Source organism: Cimex lectularius, unplaced genomic scaffold (assembly GCF_000648675.2).
Source record: "Cimex lectularius strain Harlan isolate CLEC.00 unplaced genomic scaffold, Clec_2.1 scaffold3, whole genome shotgun sequence".
NCBI classification, from domain to species: domain Eukaryota; kingdom Metazoa; phylum Arthropoda; class Insecta; order Hemiptera; family Cimicidae; genus Cimex; species Cimex lectularius.
This window is the reverse complement of record NW_019392688.1, coordinates 4693990-4709651: the sequence shown is the minus strand read 5'-3', so window position 1 is coordinate 4709651 and position 15662 is coordinate 4693990. Positions and strand designations below refer to the sequence as shown.

Sequence of the window (15662 nt, the reverse complement as noted above, 5' to 3'; positions counted from 1 at the left end):
TTTCTATCCCTTCATCCTTCTCCACTCCTTCAAAATCTAACGTACATATACAAAAAACATTAATATCTCACTGGCACTCTCAAACACGACACAACCGTGACATATATACACAGAAAACACACACTTTGAGTGAGTACAAATAATTTGATTAAACCTAAAATTTCTATTATTGCATAAATTCATTTTCACATCTTACACGTATTTGTATAATTTAAACAATGTTTATAAATCCCAGGCCCTGAAGATGATCTCAGTAAAGATCGAAACGTTGGCACGATAAAGAAAGTGTTTTTCTAAACCTACGTCACACCACACCGCATCTGACGATCTCTAAATAATCACTACGTTTAAATATCATTAGTTCAAAGATGGTGCTGAACTGCAAAATCAAACTGAACATATTAGATACGAAGATTGCTACGCATTGGCCCCTTACAGGGAGCTAGTAGGCATGAGCCCTCACATGAAGATGGTACTCGAGTGAGCGGATCAAACGTTGGGTCCCCTGTTCTTAAGAAAAAACGAGTTGTTTTCTCACATGCAAAAATTGTTTATACTGCGTCTATGTGTATATGTTTGTTTTATTTGTTCATGTATATATTATATTTGTAAATAATTAAATTATTGTGAGTGTGCGATTAAAGAGAGGCGGAATATCGATTAACCCATTGGTCATACAGTGGGGGCTGAACCCCGGTTAAAAAAAGGTAAAAAGTGACAGACGAAAACATCGAGGCTGGGCGGACCGGGGAGAAAAGAAACGACCTGCATCGATCCTCAGACCGCAACAAGAAATTTCTTAATCCATTGAAATATTTAGAATTAAATTGATTATCTGAACTTGGCGGAGGATATGTTAATCCGTTACTGCCTTAATTTAAAGTACAAAGTAAAGGTTTATTTTGTTCTAAGTAATCCACAAACCCTCCACGTAAGATGGCGAGAAGCCGAAAACGGTGTAGCTTAGAAAAAAAAAAAAAAAAAAAAAAAACCAGCGAGGTCAAACGGACCAATAAGATCGGAAACGACCATGATAAGTGAACGAAGAAATATTTCTATAATTAGGGAACTCAGCATGTCGTTTTTGATGTTAGCAATAAAACGAGCCTTAACAATGAAAATTGGAGAGTATCGTAAATACGTTAATTTTTTTTTTTTTTTGACATTTACAAATAAAGCCCAGATGGACTACCCAAGTTTTATGAAAACAACTTCACGATAAACAGTAAAATAGTGATTTCCTAATTCATTAAAAATCTTGGTTCATGGAGTTTGGTCGGATTTCCTGACAATCCAGTCGGACAAAAGTCGGTCTTACCTAATCATTTTGTTCTTTCTTTCCTATATGCTTTGGTCTCGCTATCTCCAGTGATGTGGTTTTTTGACACTGAAGTTAGCGAAAATTCGAAATACGTCTGGCAACCAAAACCACTAGGATAAGCAGACCAAAATCATCGAGGACGACCAAACAACATTGTGCGATTTATTTTACCAAAATCTCTTTTGCAAAAGATGACTTGAAATTAATAAAATATTTGTAAAGTTTAGAATAAGAATATTTATGGGGTTTATGTTTGTTTGATTAAATGAAAAATTTAGCATATAAAAAAAGCGCCTGATACACACCCTAGATTTCCATAATGTCATTCCTTACCAATTTGGTTTCCGTCCTCGTCATTTCACGATTCAGAAATGTTTCAGGGTATCTATTTCCTCTGATTTAGTAAACTGAGTACTGCTCGAGAGCATTCCTGGACATCTAGGTACATAGGTTCTGGTTCTCTTCAAACTAAAGCAGTTCCTATCCATCCCTTATTACCCAATCCTAAAATCCTATCTGACCGATCGCTGCTTCAGATGTGGCAAGGAGTTTTCCGATGTCAGACCGATCAGGCCGGCGTCGCACAAGGGAGCATTCTGGGTCCCATCCTATGCACAATTTATACTGCTGATCTGCCGATATCCCAGCACCAGCCTTACAATCTATGTAGGCGATACTGCTATTTCATCTCCTAACTCCAATCCTACTCAAGCCATCTGAATCCAGGAACATCTTGAGTTTATTGAAAAATAGTGCAAAACGCGGAAAACGAAGCTAAACGAGAATATATGCACTGAAATTACATTCACGCTAAACAGCCCACGTCAACAATAAAGAACTACGGACATCTACATGAGTAAAATACTTAGGGCTATACATAGTAGAATGACATGGAATACTCACACAAGACTCAAGCTACAAGAACTAAAAAGACGTATACAGATATGGACAACTACGAAGTACCAAAATTATACATGACAGTAAAGAACAAACTAATTCTATACCAAACATTACTTCGACCTGTTTGGACGTGCGTTGCGTAACTGTGGGGTATCACGAAGCCATCTAACATCCAACGTACCCGAGCTGTCCAACCAAAAGTCCTCAGACGAATTCTCCAATCTCCTTACTATCTCTCCATCTCACTATCCACAAAGACTTTAACATTCCCTGCTTCCACAAGTTTCACTCTAATCTTTGAACACATCCTAACCTTACTGCTCAAGCCCTCTCTATTTCTTACCACACCAAAAACCCTCCACGTCGCCTCAGACGACAATGGTCCCTTGTCGATGGTCCTCCTCGCCTGAATCCGATAACAAATAGAGTGCCAGCATTGGCCTTTCTGGCAGTAATGTTAGTGTTATGCCCAGCATTTTTATACCATTAGGACAATATGTAAGGTATGTAATTCATATACAGGATACAAAAATAAATAAATACAATAATAGGAGAAGGCAACTAATGGTTATTATCCTATAGTACATAATAATCTTGGCTTTTACAGTATATCATTGTCAAAAAATACTTCTAAAGTTGAGCAAATAAATTCGAGATGATTTATTACTACCTGATAGACAAAGAGAAAACAAAATATAATTACAATATTTTACGACCACACCGTTCAATAGCAGACTGTTGGATATCGAAGGGCCGACCCTTGTGTTTTTTTATCCCATTTCCATTCAGGGAACATCACAGAGGATAGTGTTTTTTGCCATTGGGTGTTCATAAAGATGAGCAAGCTGACGCGGCGTGGGCGTCTCGTCTGGGAGAAAGTCAATTTCTTTGGCCTCATAAAGCTGACGCAATGGTCTTTCTACGATATTTCCACCGATTATGAACGATTAGGTAACTGTAACAACCGGCCTTCGACCACACGCGGCTTTCACGAGCGGACCCAACCGGCCCAATATGCCGATCCCCATCTATCTTCACATTTAAATAGGGAAAAAGAAAAAGATGGGTTGATCGGCTGGAAAATGATGATGGCTTCTGAGGGAAATACACAAGTGAATCAACATATCAAATGTTTGGTTTTCTATGTTTAAAAACAATCTTTTAGAACTTGAAAAATAATTTAAAAAATGTTTTATTGTCAGTTCCTTGATATTCTGCTATGTAAAATTGGACGTAGATCTAAACTTACTACCAAACCTTGACAAATTGGATTTAGGCAACATCTCTCTTACACCCAACAGCTGCAATCGACACCATACTAAACACTTGCACAAAAAGAAGGTTCTAGGATTTTCTTTCGGCACAATAAATGACAGATATGAATTTCAGAGTTATTACACTATGATCACCTGCAGATACCTTGTTATCCACTAGGTGTCACCACCAATTAATCACATCTGCCTGAAACACAGGTCACCAGATCGTTCTTGGGCGGAAAGACCAAGCGTAGAGTAGCGGATACGAAAGGAATACAAATAAAAGATTTATAACAAGTAGAATAGTGTATTGTACATACTGTAAATTTATAGATTACAAAAGGTGAACAAGATCAACATGGAAAGACTTGTTGTTCGGTCGCAAGTCAGTGGGTGTACCAGGGTCGCCACAACACAAACTCAGACACTTTCTACAAACTCATCAGTCATCATTCATCACCATCTTACAGACTGAAAGTTTGAAGTAAAATACCGGTAGTAAAATATTTACTCTCTGATTTTTGCTTTATTTATTTTGGAGTCTAACAAGGCAGCGTGCTAGGACCATTTCTTTATCTTGTCTACATAAGTAACTTTTAGACACATCAAAACGTCACAATACCCCAATTTAAAGACGACGTAGCAGCTATAAGCTCGGGTAGAACTTGTAAAGAAGTTTAACGTAGACCTTAACAATTTTCAGTACTTACCAGACAGTCTAAGACTACACTTGTGCAATTCACGTGCCAGAAAAGAAGGGCGCTATGACAAGACACGCATGGTGCGAACTATTGAGCTGGTGCAAAATTAACGCAGGTTTTGAAAATTTGTTTTATTTTCGCAGGTGCTTTTCATGTAAACAAAGGTAATTCCTCAAATCTAATTCAATACAGTTTTGGGGGGAGGGAAGCGAATGCACGATGCAGCGATGGTTTCAGAGATTTCGATCTCGAAGACATGGAAGGTCGATGTAGACCCGTTGTGGACGACGACCGATACAAAACGTTGGCTGAAGAAAATTCAAATAAGACAACAAGGGTGACAACTCAACCGTGGTTAGCCATCTGGAGCCAATTGGTAAAGTAAAGAAGCTAGACAAGTGGGTACAGCACGAACTAATCGAAGCCCAAAGAAATCGATGCTTTGAAATTTGCACGTCTCTTCTGTTGCGCCACCAAATGATTCATTTCTCGCTCGAATCATCACGTGCGATGAGAAATGGATTCTGTGCGTTAACAGGTTAACAGAATGTACAGGTCAATGGTTGGACAAGGATGAAGCACCAAAACACTTCCCGAAACTAAATCTGCACCCAAAAAAGTTATGGTAATTGTTTGGCTGTGTACTGATGGGGTTGTTTACTATAATTTCCTGAAATAGTGAAATTATCACAGCGGAGAAATATTGCTAAGAAACTGACAAAATGCACGGGAAACTGCACCGTCTTTGTCCAGCACTGGTAACCATAACGGGCCGATTCTTCTTCACGATAACGCCAGGCCAAATGTCGCAATGCCAACCCTGAGGAAACTTAGACCTTACCTTAGGATATGAAACCTTACCGCAGCCTTCATATTCGCCTGACCTTTCGCCTACAGACTTCCACTTTTTTTCGGCATTTGGATCACTTCTTGAGGGATAATTTTTTTAGTGAATGCGGTGAAGCCGAAAACGCCTCCCGGGACTTTATTGTGAGTCGATTTTTATGCCAGCGGAATAAAGCTTATTACATATTGGCAAAGATGTATAGATACCACATCCTGATCCATACCTTGATCCAGAGTTCATCTGTCAACTCGCGTCTCAACGCTGATCCATTCAATTCCCTATAGCTTCCATTCCTCGCAAGGATTATACATGGCCCATGCACGTTAATTTTTAACACTGGTGATACAAAATAAATTATATCAATCTGTGATATGTGAAGTCCATTTAAAACCTATCGACTAAGACATATTGTTGACTCTAATTCGAAAAATTTCCATAGTTTTTATCTTTTCTGCTACTATTCCATAAATTATTTTTAAAAAGAACTTCAAAACATGCAGTTAAAATCTTGAGCTTTTACTGAAAATTCGACATGGTCATTATGTCTATTTGTGGTCTGAAAAAATGAGCGTTTTGTAAGACAGAATGATGATGGGCATGTCAGAAAAGATGCGACGCATTGGGCTTACTGATTTTGCCATAAAAGAAAGCTTATTCGAGGTCGTAAATTATGTTGAAATCGGGTCATTTCGGTTTATTCGGTGAACATCTATTAGCCTTTTTTCTATGATTCACATTTAAACGTCTAAAGGGTAGAAACCTCAAAAACCTTTGAGCCTTTTATTTTTGTATAAATTTATTATTTGCCCTGTTGCAACCCGTAATATTTTTCTACTGCGGAGGTGTGATTGTAGAAGCCGAAGTTGACGGAAAAGAGCGTAGGGCTAAGACAGTTACTTCGACAGTCGAATGTGCGATGATTGAGAGCAGTTGAGAAGAACCTGTAGTATTACTGCTGAGAATCCTCTGATTTAGTTGATTATAGAACAGTCTGATTTAATCCAGTTGAGCCCCGGCTGTCTGGAAGGCAGAAACATTGTCGAACTAGTGCTGAAAGCTGATAAATTCTTTGGGCTCTACAATACTAATCTTTTAGATGTTCTAGATGTTTTAGATGCTTAATAGTTAATCTGAAGTTAACTATTAAGAAAACTTAAGCAATTCTGAATCGCTTACTGCATCCTCTTATGCCTTGTTATATATCTTTCTTTGCTTATTTTTCTAGAGACTACCTGTGCCTAGTGAGAGCTTGTGCGTTTCACCTTGTCTTCTACTATAAAAATATCTTTTATAGAGTACATTACTATCTAAAGATTTATTTAAGACTTTCACCCCGAAGGGTTGTCACACCCTGTCATAAACATCAGGGAATTCACCCACCCACCATTAAGTGGCTGGGCTGCTAGTACCACCCTTAGCCAAATGCCCAGAAAATCGTCGCTTCTCTACCATAGGGGTTGGAGCTAGGGGGCTATCAACAGCTAGGTCATTTCATCCCCAAACGCACGCAAACTATAATCTAGCCTAATACTACTTAAATTGGATAAATCAGTCGCACAAATAAATACATTCATGCATTGCACATCTGATTAGTCGGTGGAGTACTGGATATTCCTCCACGGACCTATATACTGTATTAATAGCCTAACCTAAATTAGGGTGATGAGGTACTTCTATAAATATTCCGCCATTGACCGTAAGCACACACACTGCTGGAGGGACGCTGGTTACGCTATTAGATCATCACCCTTCTAAAGATTTTAAAATTAACCGCCATGTGTAGTCCTTTTGTTGCAATGGTATCTGCTTGGCCATTTTAAATTTTCGTTTGTTCTAGACCACAGCAGAGAGTGACTGTCTCGCAACCTCATTGTGTTGAGTTTGATTATTCAATTTTCATTATAATGTTATTTTCTTATTCAATTCGAATAATATTCGAGCTGATTAAGTTCAAATTCAAAGCTGTGATGACTGTTTGAACCAAGTTTTGTTTATCTTCTTCTCAGATGGAATTGTTCTAATCTCTCAAATGCGCGAACCTTTAAACGGATGTATGTTGTACACGTCCATGTATTCTTGTTATTTGGTTTTGATGTCCCATATCGTTAATAAAATGCATTTTATTTATCTTCTCTTTTCCGTCGGCTGTTTGAACTCACGAGTTAATTTTGGCCGTGGTCATCTACCGAATCGCGTACATGAGTTGGCGAAACAGATGACTGTCACATCCCAATTGGCCGTGCCAAATTTGAGCTCGATAGTGGTCATGAATACTTGTTTATTCAACATCTATATTTATTCATTGCTGTTTTCAAGTGTTTTAAAAGTCAGGAATTTAACTGCAGTCTCTTTCTTGTTCATCTACAAACTACATTACGATAAAGAACGGTCCCGTAGACCTTAAATCGTACATTTTGCTTATTAGAAACGTCAACTCTTATACACTCCTTAGTCCTTACGATAGATTGATGGACCTTGTTTACAAATATGTATATGCTTTTACTTTGGTAAAAGATATGTAAAATGCACGTTACAGTTGTTTACGGCTAAACTATCTATTAATAAGAGTAGTTTGGCGGTATTCTGTTATCTTTTAGCTTTGTGTATTATTTAAACAAATTCTTACCTGATTGAGACACAGGCAGGACTTTGACGCAGCAAATCGAGTGTCTGTTTTCTTGCTCCGAGTAGCCCGAGATGGCCATACATGCGGCGAAGAAGGTGATGTGCCAAGTGAAAATAAAAAAGACGGCAAAACCTGCAAAGAGGAAAAATTAAGAAAGGCGTGTAAAAATGGGTTGAAGGCCTGTAAAAGAAATTGTCACGTTCCGCGTCCGTCCGAACGAAAGTCGACTGTCTCCGGAGGATTAAAGAAGCGGAAAGGTCACAGTTGTACTTCGAACAAGAGAAACCAAGTTGGATTTGTCGACCGCCCCCTTTGTCTCTTCCGTTACATCACATCAGACACTGCATTACGACTTCCGCTCGGGATCGACAAGCAGAGGAGGAACAAGTTTACAACTATACTTTTCGAAAAAGTTACGCAAGTGAAAACATTTCGTTTTCAACCACCCGATGTCTTAATACAGTGCAAATTCAAGTATGTATAGAAAAAATAAGAACTATTACAGCTTTTCCCGACAAATTCACCGTTTTTAATTGAAAATTAATTGTCGTACCAAAATTACCCTTATTAATTTCAAATTAACCTCTTTTCCCGACAAATTAACTTTTTTTAAATTTTCAGTGAATTGCCGCATCAAATAACCCCTATTCCCGACAAATTAACCCTTTTTAATTTGTAATTAATTGTCGCATCAGATTAACCTATTAATTTCAGATTAACCTCCTTTTCCCGTCAAATTAACCCTTTATAATTTTCAATTAAGTGTGGCATTAAAGTAACCATTTTTAATTTCAAATTAACCCCTTTTCCAGTCAAATTAACTCTTTAATGGTCTCATAAAATTAACCCTATTAATTTGAAATTAATTGTCGCATCAAATAAACCCTTTATACTTTGCAATTAATTATCGCATCAAATTAACCCCTTTTCCCGTCAAATTGACCCTTTTTAATTGCAAATTAATTGTCGGACCAAATTGACTCTTTTAATTGTAAATTAATTGTCGTACGAAATTAACCTTTATTAATTTCAAACTAACCCCTTTTCCAGTCAAATTAACCCCTTTTCCAGTCAAATTAACTCTTTAATGGTCTCATAAAATTAACCCTATTAATTTGAAATTAATTGTCGCATCAAATAAACCCTTTATACTTTGCAATTAATTATCCCATCAAATTAACACCTTTTCACGTCAAATTGACCCTTTTTAATTGCAAATTAATTGTCGGACCGAATTGACTCTTTTAATTGTAAATTAATTGTCGTACGAAATGAACCTTTATTAATATCAAACTAACCCCTTTTCCAGTCAAATTATCTCTTTTCAATTTGCAACTAATGGTCTCATAAAATTTACCCTATTAATTTGAAATTAATTGTCGCATTAAATAAACCCTTTATACTTTGCAATTAATTATCCCATCACATTAACACCTTTTCACGTCAAATTGACCCTTTTTAATTGCAAATTAATTGTCGGACCAAATTGACCCTTTTAATTGTAAATTAATTGTCGTACGAAATTAACCTTTATTAATTTCAAATTAACCCCTTTTCCCGTAAAATTAACCTTTTTTAAATTTTCAATTAATTGTCTCATCACATTAACCCTTTTTAATTTCAAATTAACCCAATTCCAAGTCAAATAAACCCTTTATAATTTGCAATTAATTGTCGCATTAAATTAATCATTTTTAATTGCAATTTAATGGTCGCGCCAAATTTACCTTTTTTAATTTGAAATTAATTATCGCACAAAATACCATGTTAAATTTCCAATCAACCATTTTAACTTCGAATTAATTTTTTTTTAAATATCCAAAACTAGGAGATCGTAAAGTAAAATTCCTGCATTTGAAAAAAAGAATCAAATATAAAATAATTCTCTCTGACCCTTAGAAGATCGTATGCAAATTATTTTCATTATAATAAAAAATTATATAGTCATTATAATTACAACAACAAACGATTTTTCCTCTAATTTGAAATTTAAAAAATGAATTAGGATCTAAAAATCACAATTTCTTACATATCTCAAATAAAAAGAAGAATCTTTTACTATTAAATTTTATTTGATATAATTTTTAATTTAAGTTGTAAATAATTTTCATACGATTATTTAGAGCCGAATTATTTTGTATTTAAAAATCTCAAATTGAAAGAAATGATTTGTTTTTATATATAATTTTAACTAAAATTATATATTGTCTTCTAACAGCCCAATTATTTTATATTAAAAAAAATCAAATAAACAGAAAATTTTTTACATGTTTGTTTCATACCACCTCCTATGTTTTTTAATACTTAAAAAAAGGGATGATTTGAATTTAAAATGGGTAATTCGAAAAGAAGAAAAAAAAACAATTTGGAATTAAAACTGATTAATTTGGAACGAAAAAGTGTTAATTTTCACTGGGCCAAAGGGTGAATTTTACGTAAAAAAGCTATTCCACTGGAGCACCCGCATTACAGTAAAACCTGGCTTAACTCTGTCCGTTTAGAATGAGAATCGGAGAATCATTTTTTACATTTAGGACCGTCCAGAACCGCCGGCAGAATAAAAATGCACATTTTGCTATTAACAACGATTAGAATGAAAACTTTCGATTCTAAGACTTTTCTTTTAGACAGGCAGAGAGTCGCAGAATGGAACGGCATTACCACCGTATAAATTGAAATGAGGGATACGAGAAAAACAATATTCCAAACTTGAGTTGCATTGGAGTTGCACAAAATAGATTTAAGGTAATTTAAGGAATCGATAACATTTAAAACTTTCTATAAGAGCGTCAAATATGCCAAAATCAAAAAGGATTCCAATCGCGTCAGATTGGTTCTTTCTGAGTAGAGAGGAACCCTTCTATCATCGATATTCATATAGATAAGAAGATATCGGAAGATTCGTCCCTGGATCCTTTTTACCGTGTAAGAGGTCGAATAATACCTGGAGGACAGCAATAAATCTTCTAAATGGCCACGGGGATAGAAAGCCATAATGAGATATTTGTTCTTCAGGCCTGATATGTCTTTTGATGTAACCAAGATTTGTAGCCACTATGTCACAGTAACATTAAATTAAAAGTAACTCCGAAATTGGTGGTTGAGCTCATTTACAGCACAGGTTTATTATTTAACGTGTGTACTTCTAAATCTTCCTGGAGTGTGGTACAATGGTCCAGGTCGATCGATTAACTTATCATATGTATGAAATTTAAAGGTATTGCGAGTGCTTAATGTTGGATTTTATGGACTCACTGCTGTAGAGGCAGAATATCCTGATGCTGGGGAAAGGGCTGAGTATCCCGATCCAGAGCGAGATGATGTCCGTGACGGAGGTGATGGTGATCGAGACGGCGGCTTCGGACATCGTCTTCCCTAGACGTTCCGCTACAGAATCCGTGACCGGCGTTCTCCTCCAAGACGCCAACATAACGAAAGTATCGTCGATCCCGATGCCTAAAGCGAAACATATCAGTAAATCGACAATCCGAGGAATCGGGATAAGACGACTTACTGCACATGAGGAGCGGCGAGACGAGGTTGATACCGATGAAGTCGATCCCGCAGTAGATGGCCAACCCGAATCCGGCCACGGTGCCCATGGCGGCCGAGACGTTGCCGAGGACCCCGAGAAGAGGTTTGCTGCGGACCCAGTCAGTCATCATGCACGTTATTGTCGAAAAGATCGCCATGATGACGAAAGTCGAGCCGAAGTAAGGCACCACGCTCTGGGTGTTTCGCTCTAGCTCAATGTCCAGCGTACGAGATGCGAAGCGTGCAGTCGAGATGTACTTGAAGACCCCGGAATCCTCAGCTGCACCGACCGCTTCGAGGAATGCCTCTTCCCACATAGCTCCTCTGAAACAATTTAGACACTCATAACATTTTTATATACACGAGGTTTAATAAATTTTCTTAACGACTAATAAAAGGCGTATTATAGAAACCAGCAAAGCACTCATCACTACCGGTTTAACATAAAGCGATATTGGGTCAAAACTGTCATGGTTATTTTTGTGAAAGAGAATTAATTTCTCAACCAGGAATTTGTTTATATTTTTGTATTATTGTCATATTTCAACTATCCTCGGGTAAAATTGAAGGTCAAACGGTTTGACTCGTCCTGGGAGGTCATCACCAATATAAAATTTCTCGTAAGAGCCTAGAAGAAATAACAACTTTATTTCTAAAGCACGGGAAATGACGAGCTTATGAAGAAATTTTAGTTGAATAATTTTTTCAAAAGCCCCGTGCTAAAACAGCATGACGTAAATCACGCAGTATTTTTGAACAAATAAATTTTTTATTATATTAATCTATTTATGTTAGTACTCTAATGGTCCATATTAATTATTTCAATTAATTATTCTTTATATGTAAGGTCTTGGCTGAGATGAAAAAGTCAGTGACATGAGCGGGATTCGAACCCACGACCTTCGGCTTAATAGGTTAAAGGTCTTGAGCTTTCGAGACTTCGATATCTATTCGGGTTATAGGCTGAAATGGAGAGTTGGTGTCCGAATGGATCGAAGTCACGATAGCTCAAGTGTAGGAGCAGCGGCGTATTTAGCCGAAGGACGTGGGTTCCTTCCATCCCGCTCGTGGCAATGACTTTTTCATCTGAACCAAGAACTTACAGTAAAAGAATAATTAATTGAAGTAATTAATATGGTCAATTAGACCACTAAACATAAATGGATTAATATAATAAGTAAATTATTCAGATATCGTGAGATGCGGTCGGACTTCTCACGATATCTGAATAACTATCGATTAACGGTCACTAATTTCTACACATAATAAGTAAAGAAGTAATCTAACAGCTCGCCGTGGCCATTTTCATAAATCGCTGAGACTCGAATCCTGATTACACATTTGACAAATGGCAAAAAAGAGGTAGAATGCGAAAAAATGCGAAAATACTGTAGGTTGAGATGGCGAGTAGGTGTCCGAGTGGATCGAAGTCACGATAGCACAAGTGGTTAGAACAGTGACGTATTGAGCCGAAGGTCGTGGGTTCGAATCCCGCTCGTGACGCTAACTTTTTCATCTCAACCAAGACCTTACACGAAAAGAATAAAAAATTTATTTTCGAAAAGTGTGTCAATCAAAAATTAATCCTAAAATCTTTGTAATAGTATTTATTAATGAAATTACCTGATATGTAACTGTTTATGTAAATTCGTAGTCTTTTACAGTCACGATTATTAACTGTAAAGCAAAGGTTAAAAGGGCAAAGTAATTTGCATTTTTTTGGGAAAGTATGAGAAAAGATATAGATATGGATGTTTCAAAACTGTTTTATGGTGTCACCATCAAGCCATTGAATAGTTTTATCAAGTTAATTTTAAGAAGTAATATTTAATACAGTACGAATCACAATCAATTATAAATTTATGTCAATATAATGGGCGTTTCTGTGATTTCGAAGTGTTAACACTGACGCAAAATGTAGAACTGTTGTTCTCTAATGTAAAAGTGCGAGACTTCGCGGGCAAAGGTTGTCCCAAATTCTATTGGCTTAAACGGCCGTTTTAGTGACAGTTATCACAAAATGAGCGGGCCGTAGTAGAAGAAGACGAGAAGGAAATTTCCCCGGGCTTTTTTCCACGGATGCTGTGCCAGTTTTGATAGGCCGACTCTGGTCCGGTTTGACTTTTACTCTTGTGCAAACTCTGACGCAACGAAGTGCGTTGATCTCTGAAGTTCTTGGTCAGCCTTTGAAACCGCCTCCGCCAGCTTGAGTCCTACCAGCTCAAAATATTTTTGGAAGTGAGAGAGAAAGCCAAAAAAATATGTAATACTTTAAAATATGTAACTTATTATACGCATACGCGAAATCGTTGTTCTCCCTCGGTGAAAAGACGAAAATTCACTTTTCTCTCTACATACATGTGCATTCTCCATGGACATAAACACTTTTCGTTCCGGTCTCATTCTTTACGAATTACGAAAGTAATTTCTAGTTGTTTATGGGCTGGCTATTGCGCAGTTAATGGGCTAGCCACAGGCCGATTTGGCTAATTGTCGATAACATCTCTCTTCCTGTGAAATCCTTGTAGGATTGTTTTAAAAATTTAATTGTCTAGACGTGTTTTATCAAGTAACAATTTGCGATAAGTAGATCATTAAACGGAACAATTAACGGTGCAAATATTGCCAAATCATCCTGGAGAGTTTAGCCGTTGAAAATTCCCGCCTGGTATGCTAAATAGCACGAGGATCGGAGAAATTGTCTTTTTCTTAATCATTCTGGCCAAGCCTGGGTCAAAACTGCCTTTTTCTAAGTCTGCCGAGCTATCCTACTTTTTACCTCCATCTCGACCCACTTTCTACTCCACAAATGCAATAGTAGGAAATTAAACAAAAGAAAAAGATTAGCTTATTATTGAGCCAAAGCTCTTGCTTGTTTATGTTGGTTGAATGAGTACAGAAATACCAACTGTGAAAGAAAATGTGTTTTTACTCTAAGTATGGAAGCAGTACAAAACAAATTGAGGCAATAAATTTAAAAATAAATAAAAATCCAAGAAACTCAATAGATATAAAGTGGCAAAACTGCCATTAAAACCATCATCAGTCTTACATTTTTATACATTTCACCCTTTGACAGTCTACAAGCTAATGTCCGTCTCTGTTTGTATTATTTATTAATTATTTAACAAAAACCAAACATTGATTTTGGATTATTGAAACGTCATTGTTACCTTGAAATTGAGTGGTTTGATCCACGAAGGTCTGGGTGAGGTTGAACTCTTCTTTGAGTACCTCTTTCCTCGTTTCTTTTGTCAAGTTAAGTAAACCGCTGAGGCCTATTGTTGTTTATCTCTGATTATAAAATTGTTTGCCCTTGTCAGAAGTGTTCTTTGCTTCCTCGTCTTAAGTGCATCCAGGTGTTCCGATAGTTCTGCCCGACCTTTTGAGCACTAAGACTTGAAGGACTTTACAGTTTAAATTCGGGTTTTTCTTGTTTGTTCCAAGATGAAAAGCTTGTGTGACTTAATAATACAAAACGATTAAGTATTCCGTGCTCTATTTCATGAAGATAATGGTGAAAAATGTCCGTAGATTTTTTCAGCAGGGCTAGTTATATTTTCATGTAAATTTAATCTATCCTTACTGATGTTCGAAATGAATGAAATTTTTGGAAGTAGAGAAGTCCAACTTTTCAGAAATAAAATTAATATGTGTCAGTTCTGTTCTTATCCATACTTATTTATTTTTTTATGAAATCATTGCATCTAAGACGTTATATGAACACCCCGTATTTTTGTAAGTATGTCGGGTTTGAATGAAGGTGCCGCTGGATTTGAACCCCGGGCCTTTACCGTGATAAACGCTGTATCATCGTCTAGCTGCGGTTCCACTGGATCCGAATTAAGAATGGTTGGTCGTATCAACTCGTAAGATTTTGTAAGAATCTGTCCGTAAGACTAGAGTTCTACAGGGAAAATCTTACTATTTTTTTAATACCGAAGAATCCGTCCTTCGAGTCATTAAAAAATCGTTTTCTACCCTTTTTCAAATTAAATTGTAAATTATAGTTACAATAGAAAATAGATAGATAGATAGACAGAGAGAGAGTGAGATAGAGGAGAGATAGATAGATAGATAGATAGATAGATAGAGAGAGAGAGAGTGAGATAGAGGAGAGATAGATAGATAGATAGATAGATAGATAGATAGATAGATAGATAGATAGATAGATAGAGAGAGAGAGTGAGAGAGAGAGAGAATGAGAGAGAGAGGAGAGAGATAGAGAGAGAGAGTGAGTGAGAGAGAGAATGAGAGAGAGAGGAGAGAGATAGAGAGAGAGAGTGAGAGAGAGAGAGGAGAGAGATAGAGAGAGTGAGTGAGAGAGAGGAGATATGTAGAGAGAGAGGAGAGAGATAGATAGAGAGAGAGAGAGAGAGAGAGTGGGAGAGAGGAGATATGTAGAGAGAGAGGAGAGAGATAGATAGAGAGAGAGAGAGAGAGTGGGAGAGAGGAGATATGTAGAGAGAGAGGAGAT

The 15662-nt window shown here is 36.9% G+C and overlaps 1 protein-coding gene across 4 annotated transcripts in view; it reads right to left on the bottom strand.

The window, feature by feature from the left end:
* The window catches only part of LOC106662129 (patched domain-containing protein 3), a 166046-nt gene that overhangs the window by 4429 nt on the left and 145955 nt on the right, over window positions 1–15662 (bottom strand). For all 4 annotated transcript variants that reach the window (XM_014385944.2, XM_024225825.1, XM_014385942.2 and 1 more), the window contains 3 exons: window positions 11166–11509; window positions 10907–11107; window positions 7652–7783 (listed from right to left, as the gene is read on the bottom strand). In XM_014385944.2, coding sequence (XP_014241430.1) covers window positions 7652–7783; window positions 10907–11107; window positions 11166–11509 — 677 coding nt within the window. The remainder of the gene's footprint in view (window positions 1–7651; window positions 7784–10906; window positions 11108–11165; window positions 11510–15662) is intronic.